The following is a 12,517-nucleotide window of genomic DNA, read 5'->3' on the forward strand; positions in this document are numbered from 1 at the left end:
TAGAATTATCTGCAGGCCCATTGCCAATGACAAGAGGAAAATGAAGGTTTTCTGTTTCATTTAACTTATTGGTCCTTCTGTCAGTGGATTTGGGTCAGTGGAGTTATTGACAGTCTTTACTCACAAACGTTTATCTTGTTAAATGATGTCCGCAGCATTCAAAAATCGAACTACAGTAAACATATGACATTGGTTATATATTATTGGTCCATTTTCGATTAAATGGTCAGGTCATTTTGACACCAGTTGCATTTATGTAATTACTTGACATATCAATATCATAACTCAAAAACATGTCCCTGACTACAAAATGGCTGACATATACCACGATGCAAAGTCTCCCATGTTTCAGACTCACGTAAGCAGGAGAAACATTAATTTTGTATAAAACAGGAGGTTATTCAAGTCAACTTCACGCTCCGACAAATGTCACCTCAAAGAAGACTACTCCCCCTTTTACAAGCTAAAGGGCAAGCACTTGTCAATACAACACAGCTACAAACAATTATGACATTCCTTTTCATGTTGTGGTAAATTGTTTCTTCGCCAAAGTGAAGCATTCCATCTTTCTTGACATGACATCAATAAATGAGTGCTTTCCAATATCGACTGTGCCAATGAACAATGTTGCTTAATCAAGTACAATCCATGCCATTGTAAATCGCTTCTCGACTGAAGAAAGTCAATGGTGCATCACATCGTTAAAAGAGTGCTTATACCCGTCGGAAAACAACAAAAGCCCATCATAAAGTTCCAAGGGTACAAAGTACATATTCTCTATGACCCAATGAATTACAAAGTACATGTAGATGTGCAGCTGACTGAGATTCCTTTCATGGTACATGGCAATGTGAGGAATAGTCCTTTTTTGTTAATTAGCAAGGACACGAATGACTAAAACTCATCAACGTGCAAACTGAACTGGTTTGACTGTTTTACATGTTGAAATTTTTAAAAATATTCTGTTGTTATCAAGGCGTGTTTTACAGTACTGTTTTACAGACTAAGAGTTGAGTGAGTAAGTTTTGTTAGGTACAAACAAGAACATTGATGTACGAAAAGGCGACTATGCTTGTCGTAAGAGGCGTCTAACGGAATCGGGTGGTCAGGCTCGCTGACTTGGTTGATGCATGTCATCATATCCCAATTTTGTGGATCGATGCTCATGATGTCAATCACTGGATTTTCTGGTCCAAACACGATTATTTACAGACCTCCGTCATATCGCTGGATTAATGCCGAGTGCGGCGTTAAACAACAAACAAACAAACAAACGTGTATTCGATACCGAAAACTTCACAAAAGATACATTCGCGAACGTCTGTTGTGAAGACATCATGGTTTAATACTGCGACCCTTCTCAACATGATATCGTTGTTTTACATGGCTCGCTGTCTAAAGTCAGAACTATATGGAATTTTTGACATCGCTCATTCACTCTTCGCACGTTTCTATTTCATGTGTTTATTGTGTTTAGTTTGAACAAAATCTGGAAATATAATAATGCTGTAATTTTCATTGGCATGTGTAACATCATTATTTAGATCTTGTTTGTATCTGGTGTATCTTGACCCATACATGTCTATCCAGATATTAGCAAAATCATTGCAAATTAAAGAAACATTGTCAAACTCTTACTACCTCTTTGTAATCGTTCGAGTTTGTATTCAGTTCGATTTTTTTCAATATATGCCAATACTTCAAATTAGTACCTTTCATCTCCACAGAAAGCTTACCTGAACAATATCTTAATGTGACTCGTGCGTCACCGTGTTCTACTAATGTTTGAGGCAAGCAATTTGGAGACAGATTCCCAAAAACGAAAAATTTCAAAGAGGCAGAACCTCGTGGCCAAAAAAACGAAAAGGATACTTGCACTGACATTGATGTTCCCTCGAACCACAAACTATTTTATGCATGAAAATCGATCTAAGCATTTATACAAAATAGGTTCATTTATCAAGGTATTTTAATGGGCGTAAATAGTCCTTATTGCAATTTCGAACCGTTTTGGTGTTGAAATTGCGCTTTATTTCTTTAATTATCGTTTACGAGCATGAATATCCCACTCTACGAATCTCCATGTTTGAGCGTTTGATGTTGGCAGTCCAACCTGAACTTGACACGGTGCTTTGACTTGCTCCAATCTTACAGTTGTTGACGAGCAGTGCCTTGTTGAAGCTGAAGGCTGTACATCCGGGGCTCTGCAGACACCAGATGCTGCACGTGGTTGCCGAGGGAACCGTCACCGTATCAGTTGGAGTCGCCAGGGTGTGGCCATGCACGACCTTGTAGGCAGATCCTGCAATGACGTCTGTCTATAAACATTTGTTCATATATACTCACTTTCCAATTAAACGCGAATCTCATTAAAATCATATCAAAGTTCTTGCGAGCACTAAGATCTTATTTTAATGAGATTGGAGAAACGCACACCCTACAGTACAAAATGTCCGAAAACGAAATATAATGGGTATGCCTTTTCGGTTACGGACATTTCACACAAGGGTGTGCGTTTCTTTGGGCAGTGGAGGAGTTATGGAACGTTTTGAGCATACGTTATAACGCTCATGTGTGACAAGTACTCTCCAATATATGTAGGAGATAATGAAATGTCATGATCCGTATGCAGGAGAAAGATCAGCTTTCAAAAGTGACTGCCAGAGAGAGAATGCTTTAACGTTAATCGTGATTTTTGGTGTCTGGTGGCGTCCATACAAACGGCATACGAACGTCAAGTTGGGGCAACTTGACACATTTGAAGGTGTGTGTGTTATGGTATATGGCGGTTTCATTATGACTGCCACACCGCCACTGCATATTTGCAACAGAAGGGACAGTGGACAGTGTAATAGAGACACCAGACTGGCGTCAGTAGTTGTGCCGTTTGCGTGCCACGCTGTCCACGTTTTGTCTTTCAAGACGGTAAACCTCGTGCCCAACGCGCACGTGTTGTAACTGACTACCCTCAGCGGAAAAAACTTCGCATGAAAACAATGGCCAGCCATGAGACCTGCCCTTTCTCTCATAGAGAATGTCCCCCTGGAGCATGTCAAAACCGGGTGACGTGTACGTCGATGGCAAAGGCCACCCGCTACCATAGCCGTACTGGGTCTGGGTGTGGCCAAGACTCCCACAAATTGACATTGATTTGCACCAATGCTCAACGTATTAACGAAACACAAACTGAGCAACCGTGGGGGATGACCTATTTTTGATAAAAGTTCTGTCGTCTTTCATGCCTTATTACAATACACTGCCAACTTATTCTGATGATAGTCATGTAACACCTAGACCTTCTGTTTTCTTATTTATCCATTACCATCACTCGATACCTCTTGGGATTTCTGTATTTGTATTTTATCTTCGAATATCCCCTACTTTTATTGGACAGTACATACAAGCATTAGTACTGACCAATTTTTACACAGGGGTAATCAATTTATTTTACCCAAGACGGTCGATTACCAAGGATATCGATGAATGGTTGCATGCTGTATATGAGGAGGCTTACACCCAACTCTGAGTGAATTTCATCGTTGGAGAGCGAATTTTGAAGATGAGCCCAACTCCGGTCAACTCACCACCAATAAAACTTAAGAAAACATTGATGTCATTCACAACCTGGTTCTCAACACTATATGCATCACTCATTGAGTCACTGGAGACCACAGGTTTGTCGTATGCGTCAAAAGAAACACAACTTCAAAACACCAGGTGGCTGGAAAACTCTGAGCCTCCCCTTGAAGGGTGAATAGAACACCCATACCAGTTTTCGTGTATTAAGTACAATACTGTTCATGCATACAGTCTGCACTGGAACCAAATACAGAAGCAGGCAGCAGATGTATGCGGGCATTAAAGTGCCTAGGTGAAACCTACGAGCACAGTTATGGTGCTCGCAAGCACAGGAACATCGTCAAGGCAAAGCAGTGTTCGAATCCACAATCATATGTTTCCAGCGTGCCCATGGGCCGCAACTCTGCACAGCGAATATGGACGCCTTAGACGACTGGGCCATTCATGCTCTAAGATTAGGAAGACCTTCAGCTGCCACCACCAAGGGAAATGTGTCCACGTGGTCACATGGGCAATACGTGGGTAATAATGAAATCTTTAAAAGGCTTAACACCACAAGCCCTAAGATACAAAGATATGAGAACAATACTGAGGAAGAATGCTCCTTCCGATGCCACCGTAAAGAGTATAGGTATGTCAGAGATAGCCTTGAAGACGACCTTCTTCATAGAAGGCCTATCACGTTGGCATCATCAGATATGATTCCGAGAATCTATGATACGGTGAGGACCGACCGGCGAATGAGCATCATATTGCTAGTTTATTGCTCTTTGGCAATGAAGACGGCATCAGCTTGCTGGGTCCCAAAGCTCCTACCTTCTGATAAAAAGACACCAGCACACAATGTCTCCTGATAATCTGGTCCTGTTTGAAGTTTATCCAGAAAGGTTCATTTAACTACTTGTGACTATGGATAAAACCTCAGTTCGGAACCTGAAGTCAGAGTCCAAACAACACTCAAACAGTGTATCACCACGACCAAGTTGTCCCATCAGCTGGAAAGGTTATGGCTTGGTTCTGGGATGCCGAGGGTAGCATCATGGTGACTATCTTCCGAAATGCCAGACAATAACCAAACATAATATGCTGCACTTTTGAGGCAATTGTGGGATAAAATTGACACTATGAGACGTGGGAATCAGTTTCCAGAAGGGGCATTTTTAACTGCACCAAAATAGTTTTCCGCTGATAAATCGCGAATATTTTATGGATTACATGAAAGGCAATGACTGAGTTGAGGATTTATCTGTGTCCTTTTGTCAGTATCGTAGTTGGAACTGTATTGTCTATTGTCCTCGCCAAGCATTGTGACATGATATATAAGTGTGTACAACTCAGTGAAACTTGCAATGTTTAGAAAGTTTGTGAGAGATGAAACGAATGACATTGTACGAGTGTATGTGGCAAATATCCTGTATTAAGAAGCCACAGGCTCCCTAAATAAAAGTTTTCTTCCTGCATTGCGTGACAACATCCATATAATAATAATGGTAATAAAGTTGAGAAGATGAGTCGGCTGGCCTAAAAGTGGAACAGAAGGCTTTCTGTTTGCTGCTCAGGGCCAGTCACTTTTCACTCGAAACCGTCAATGTCGTATTTTGCATCAAAATGTAAATTTGAAATGTAGATTATGCAATAAATTTAATGAGACTGTCCAACACATTGTCAATGGATGCCCCACTTTGGCACAAACACAGTATCTTAATCGACATGATTGAGTTTCTCGATCGTTTTATTACCGTCTTCGCAATGCTTGTAGTTTTGACACAGAGGTCCATCCAAGGTACGGCCCGGAATATATAGAGGGCGTCATGGAAAATGAAAAATATAAAATTATTTGGAATAGGCCCGTGTGCAGCCTCAGACCGAGGCCAACAAATGCATGTATTATATGCTCCAACATGTCGGTATATACACTGAACGATAGAGATACGGATATATTCAATGCAAGATGTTGTTACATACAATGTATGACTTCTATATCTGCGACAGATCAGTGCGGTTGTTGCATGTTATCATAACCCATATAAAGATACATGTCTCTCAATTGACACAATTTATCATATAATGGGTAGGTTTCTCGGCAGGATAAAGCCAACGGATAAAAACGATATCAATGGGGGTCATATGCGAATAGAGATGCAAATATCAAAGGTCAAGTGGGACTCATTTCACTGTTTCTAAACAAACATCGCGTCGCCCTCGTCATTCGGCGATCGAGTCAGAATTAACCATCGGGAATCTGGATAAACTACAGGGATAATTGCTATCATTATCAAAAAAACAGTCCAATATACTGAAAATCAGTGTCTAACTGTGACGTAGCTAAGGCATTTTATAAGTTTTGGCAACTTTGGAGATATAAGTTTCGAAACAATTTTGCGTGGGCACGAGGCCAGGCGGGATAAGTAGCCATATCTGTGCTTGTAGACCTCTGCGGCTTGAAACCTTTTCCACAAATTAAAATAGTTGGATTTTGCCGAAATATGTTTGAATTGTTTCGTTTTGTTGCTGTGTGTACATCTGACTACACTTCTTAACTTTATGACAGGACAGACCGACTGTCAACAACGTCTGAACGTGGCCGTGACGTCCCATAAACTAGGGTTAGAGTAGCTTCCCTTTGACAAAGGGCAGTTACTCTCGCGGACAGACCGATGCATTGGCGAAAGGCAATAAAAAACAATTGTTGCTTTGCGTATGTGTTGCTTCACCACTGTATAAGAGACAGTTTTCAGTTGGAACTATATTGGCTACTGTCACTGTCCGACTGACACATCACTTACCCTGTGACGTAATAAATATTAATGGGTGCATTCAAGGAAAACTCACAATGTTTCGGTAATGTTTGTGAGAGAGGGAAAGCGATTTTAAAGCACAAATTTAAAGAATGACATTATATGATCAAGAGGTTATCACGCTTATGTGTTTGGAGATGGTAAATATCCTGTATTAGGAATAAACACTATGTATTTAGCCCACCAAGGCTCGCTAAATACAATGTTTATTCCTAATGCAGGATAATCACCAGGGTAGCAATCTGGTGCTTTGTGGCGGGGTTCTTGTGGGCTACACTGCTAGTAACAAATTAACTTGCTTCCAAATTAATACTCGTGCTTAAGGCTACCTGCTTTTCAGTGGGAACCTTTCCGGGGTTACCTGCTTCTCAGTGGGAACCTTGTCTTTCCCGACTTTTCAGCCGGGGAATCGTAAAATAACATACGTTGGGGCAAACAATTGCCACACATATGGGCCCGGTGGCGGAAGTCGTCTTGTCAAGTGGTAGCTGACAGTTGGGTCCGCGGCGGTAGCTGACAATGCACAATGGTTTTGCTAATGGGGCCAGGCAGTGGGATCTGCTTTGGCCGGCTACCTGGGGCCGGGCAGCGGTAGTCTGACTTAGGCCAGCAGCGGTAGCTGCTTTTGGAAGCGTGGTAGTTGCCAAGCTGGGTAGCGTTTAAATATGCTACCGTGGGGGCCGGACAGCGGTAGCAGTCTCAGGCCAGCAGCGCTAGCTGCGAATCGCCGTTGGCAACGCTAGTGGCCATGGCAACGGTAGCATTTTGGTATACACAATTAGCAGCTTATTAGCCCACTAGTACCTGCACACCCTCGGCCATTTAACCCAATCTCATCTTCTGTTTTTATTATAGGCACGGGCATCCACGGCTCGGTGGCCCAAGCCTCTCTTCTCTCCAAGGCTCGCTAAATACAATGTTTATTCCTAATGCAGGATATTTACCATCCCCAAACACACTCGCGTGATAACCTCTATGTAATATCTCACAGTAAGACCGTCAGTTACAACCAACCTGAAGACACTTATACACAACAAGATAGAAAAATAAGGCTATGAAAGGTAACAGTCTCAGCTGGGATAGATGAAACCACTTATGATCTCACAGCTAGTTTAACAAAAATTCAAACTCACCTGAAGACACTGTTGTCGGTACTGGTGTCGTTGTAGTGACAGTCGCAGGGGATGTTCCAACCGATGATGACGCCACAGGGGTCGTTCCTTTTGAAACAAAAGATGGGAAATATACACATTGTTATTGATGAAAAACATAATTATGATTTTTCCTTATTGTTAAAACAGTCAAACTAAATTTTAAATATAACCCCTTGATAAAATAGTCAACGTTATGGTATATGGAGAAAGCGAATATTGAATATGACCACTGATTTGACAGATGCATGGTTTCATTGTATCCGGTGCGTTTGCATGGTATTCCCACAAGCTAGTTTCGTTGTGGAAGCCACTTTCATCGATAAATCACATTGTGTAGGATATTAAACAAGCCTCAATTTAACATCAAGTATTTGCCCGAGTCTAAAAACCGATAAAATAGCTGTCAAAAGGAGTTTGTCAAACGTAATAGAAATGTGGAAAGCCAATATCGAATATGACCACTGTCTTGACAGATTCGATTATTATTTTCTATTATTGAAGCCACAATTCCCGAGAGTTTACATTGTATAGGATATTATACAAGCTTCAATTCAATATCAAGCTTATGCCCTGAAGACTTTATTTTATTTGGCCCGAGGCTAAAAAACGAAAAAAAGAAGTTTCACCGGAACTTTGAAGTTATACATGTCACTCTAGTGACTCTGCAAAAAAGGGACGATTAAAGCTGTTATTGTGACCCTAAAACGTTGTTTAGTCAGACGTCCAATAAAAACTGTATAAAACGTCTAACGTCAATACGGGTATAATTTGAATCCCTGCATTTTCTATACTGTTGGTGTTCAAATTGTACGTGCAGAAGACGCACATGAATTGATCAGATAGTTTGAACGTCGTTGCATTTTGGCGAATCTGCACATTTTTCCGGTGACGGTGTTTATGTCACTGTAACGATGGGGACAGGCTGAGGTCCCCACATTCAAATTTACAAATGCTATATACCACTTCTAGTGAATGTGTATCTTTTAGGTATCACGTTTTATGAATATATGTACATCTGGGTGTGTATACTCAGAAACAGAACACATACCTTTTGGTATTACCTACAACAAGCCTGGTGCAGCAAAGTCAACAAACCATTAAACTCGTATTCTGATAGACAATGCAAATCCCTTTTACATATTGAAATTAGTCTAATTGTTTCTACCCTATTTTGCCTCACCTAAATGTTTGTATACCTGTACATTGCTTTCGAAAAAAACCCTCTAAAAACATACTGCAAAGGAACCAGTACATATCTCTCTATATCTAAGTAGAGCAACATATAAATAATTGCTAATATATTCAGATTGTTTATAGCTTTTATTGTATGCATAAATCCATGCATGTACATTGTGGGCCTTAAAACAGAATAAAACTGTCTGCCTGTAGCATATAGGTGTAAATAAATTAATATAAGCACATATACACACATTCATGTACACACACAGTTACAGACAGACATACGCACGCACGCACGCACGCACATACGCAGGCATATACGCACGCACGCACGCACGCACGCAGGAACTCACTCACTCATTCACTCACTCAACCCATGTCACCAGAGGCAAAGAAATCATGTTACTGTATATATAATTGTATCATACCTCCATGTCAGTGTCATTCGGGCTACATGTGGTTTTATGCATCCCTCGTAAGGTTTCATACCAGTCGCTTCTGACACGTGGTATAAAACCTAACGCGGGACGCATATATCAACATGTACTGCCGAAACTATAATATTGCAGGTGTTTCTTGAGCATACGTTCTTTGATCGAAATCGGTAAGAATACAGTCAGACATCGAAACATAGCGAACGAAAGAAGTCAAACGTAGAGTTATTCCCCCAGAACCATTGCAAATATTCGGAGAAAGGCGTACACAATTAATTGGAGATACAAAATTGCGATTGGTATGTGGCAATTGTCATGTAAACAGTTTGACAATACGAGCGGGAAACATAAGAAATGTTAGTTACATGTTAGCGGGGTGCTTTGAGTGAGTGAGTGAGTGAGTATGGTTTTACGCCGCTTTTAGCAATATTGCAGCAATATCACGGCGGGGGTCACCAGAAATGGGCTTCACACATTGTACCCATGTCGGGAATCGAACCCAGGTCTTCGGCGTGACGAGCGAACGCTTTAACCACTAGGCTACCCGACCGCCCCCGGGGTGCTTTGACAAATAGACGCCGACATTTAGGTGAAAGAGTCAAACCCACCTGATGGCGTTGTAGTCGGTACTGGTGTCGTGGTAGGGACATTCGCAGGGGATGTTCCAATTGATGATGACGCCACAGGGGGAGTGCCTTTGGAACAGAAGATTAGAAATATATGCATAGTTATTCATAGAATACATCGCTCAACATGAAGTCAATATAATCGTACCTTCTTCTTGCAACGGTCAAAATAGATGTAGAGATATGGTATATGTGGAAAGAGAAAATCGAATATAACCACTGATTTGACACATTATATGGTTTCATTATCTCGGGAGTGTAAACAAAGTCTTCTACGACCTATTTTCGATTATGAAAGCCACCAATGCTTATTGTTTGCATTGTATAGGATAGAAACAAGCTTCATTTCAACATTGACCTTATACCCTCAGGAAATTGTTTTAGTTGACCGATGTAAAAAACGATAAAGTTTTTCAGGAACTTTGAAGTTATAAAATGTACTAACAATGGTGCGTATAAAATTGACGATTAAAGTATTATATGTTACCATCACATGCATTAAAGTTAGACGTCAAATGTAAAACTGTTAAAACCTAAGACGACAGTCAAACATGTTTTAAGTCACAATTATACATCCTCTTTAACTTCTCCAAATATGCATGGCGAGAAGAGTGAGTGAGTGAGTTGGGCTTAACGCCGCTTTAAAAGTATTCCAGTCATATCACGGCGTGTCAGCTTAATATGGGAGGAAAGCCCGAAGTGATGCAGGTCTCAGACGTTTACCACTTCGGTGAAACCCACGAGCACGGGTATGGTGCTGAAAAACCTAGAAATATAATTTGGGCGAACCGGGATTCGAACCCACAATCATAGATTTCTGGCGTGCCCAAGGGACGCAACTCTGCACAGCGAATCGCGGCGCCTTAGACGACTGGGCCACCCGTGCCCCCAATGGCGAGAAGAACAGGTCATGGTTAATATTATTAGAGACTCACCTTCAGACGTCGACTCCACGTCCTTCTCGCCATACACTTCTATTTCTTCAATAACAAGTGGCGGAACATCACTGGTGACACGGATGTATCGTACAGTAAACCAAATCTGACAGGTGAATGTTGAGGTACCGTCACCGATGTTCTCACCGCAGGTGAAAGTCTGTAGAGGATCAATTTTCGAATCCAAGGAGAGATGTATCGTCCTTTTAGTAGTCACCACAGACCCTGTAACACATATGTGAGTACTGGGTGCGTTGGTGGGCTAAACGCCGATTTGAGCATAAGGGCACTTAGATTTACAGCTTAATGTTGATAGAAATCCAAAAGTGACAACTATTCTGATGAAATGCACGGGAATGGTGATGTGAGTGAATCGTGGATGTTGGCCGAAAGGTGGACAAATGTGTGTGTGTGTGTGTGTGTGTGTGTGAGTGTGAGTGTGAGTGTGAGTGTGTGTGTGTGTGTGTGTGTGTGGCGGATTAGTCCGGATTAATGCCGATTGAATAGTGCTAAACCATTGAGATAGCATGCGCAGTTTAAATTGAATACCCCAATCACACACAGTATACTTCGAGCCGACCAGTCCTTGTTTTAGACCCAGGGTAACAACAAGTACCATCTTATAACGTCTTTTGGTATGAGGCGGCCGGGGAATGAACCCCAAACCTTCCCCTCTTCGTAGACAATACCACGGAGTTGATATCTGTTAAAAAGTTGGAATCAACAGTGTTATTTACCGCAAGTATCTGACGGATCACCACAAGTCAGTATTTTGTGTCATTTTCCACAATAAGTATTTATATGGAAGCGTATTAGTGCCACAGTCTAAAAGGTCTTAATCATCCACGTAGATGATACTGTATTCTTCGTAGAACATATTTTCATCTCCGCATTCGTCTCAGACAGTGATTTTGTCTTGTGAATTTGCGACCCCAATTGGATACAAGTTAAAACAAACATAAATATTTTAAATAAAGATGATTACTTAATTCGTGTTAATTAAATTAAATGTTTTGGGCATGTTGGTTGTGTATTTTTATTTGGCCTTTTCCGTAGTTTTACAGCATACTGAGATCATTTCAAATTTTCAAACGATCAGCATAAACTGCAGAATTGTATCTTTAGTGCTTAAATGGATGATGACGAGTACTGGTTTCATATAGTTATTATAGTTTGAGGTGATTCCCACCCATTTATATTCACGTTTTACCTCTAAAACCTAATTTTCGTGTTGGAGAAATCAAGAGAATCAACATATTTGAGTGATTTCTAGGGATTTAAACATGCCATGGTTGATATATAATTGCGCTACACTTTGGAATAATGACCAATAGTTATTTGTTTGTTTGTGGTTCTCCTTCTTTATTACGTCTGTAAATGTAAATGTGTCTGTCATTCTCCAGTAACTTCGGAACATTGAAATGAAGATTTACTTTATCTTTATGCAATGTTTAGAAAGGTAGAAAGTGAAACAAATCGGTCAGTATTAATTAAAAGCCAGAGGTTATACATAACTGACCCGGAACTAGTGTCGATTACTCGAGAAAACATTGTTGCCTAAGTCGATAATTTGATAGTAGATTACACTTTCGTCAACGTAGATTATCTTATTAGGAACGTAGCTGAAAGTATCGTCTAAGTAGATGTAAGTATCAGCTCCGAAGATGTAAGTATGATCTATGCAGATGACACTTTAATCTACATAGATGATACTTTGTTTAGACTGTGGCACTAATAGCCTTCTAAAATGTCCAAATATATATACATGTGAACACACATTTTACCATAGTGAGAGAGTTCAGGGTTAACGTC

General features: G+C 40.7%; 1 protein-coding gene across 1 annotated transcript in view; it reads right to left on the bottom strand.

Annotated features, from left to right (window-relative positions):
• Positions 1 to 2,048: 2,048 nt before the first annotated feature.
• Positions 2,049 to 12,517, bottom strand: part of LOC124111137 — a 29,098-nt gene continuing 18,629 nt past the window's right edge. The window contains exons 8-13 of the mRNA XM_048390397.1: positions 10,706 to 10,930; positions 9,753 to 9,839; positions 8,580 to 8,592; positions 7,511 to 7,597; positions 6,803 to 6,890; positions 2,049 to 2,318 (exon numbers count right to left, since the gene is read on the bottom strand). Coding sequence (XP_048246354.1) covers positions 2,049 to 2,318; positions 6,803 to 6,890; positions 7,511 to 7,597; positions 8,580 to 8,592; positions 9,753 to 9,839; positions 10,706 to 10,930 — 770 coding nt within the window. The remainder of the gene's footprint in view (positions 2,319 to 6,802; positions 6,891 to 7,510; positions 7,598 to 8,579; positions 8,593 to 9,752; positions 9,840 to 10,705; positions 10,931 to 12,517) is intronic.

This window comes from Haliotis rufescens, unplaced genomic scaffold, assembly GCF_023055435.1.
Source record: "Haliotis rufescens isolate VD_foot unplaced genomic scaffold, xgHalRufe1.0.p SCAF_9, whole genome shotgun sequence".
NCBI lineage: Eukaryota > Metazoa > Mollusca > Gastropoda > Lepetellida > Haliotidae > Haliotis > Haliotis rufescens.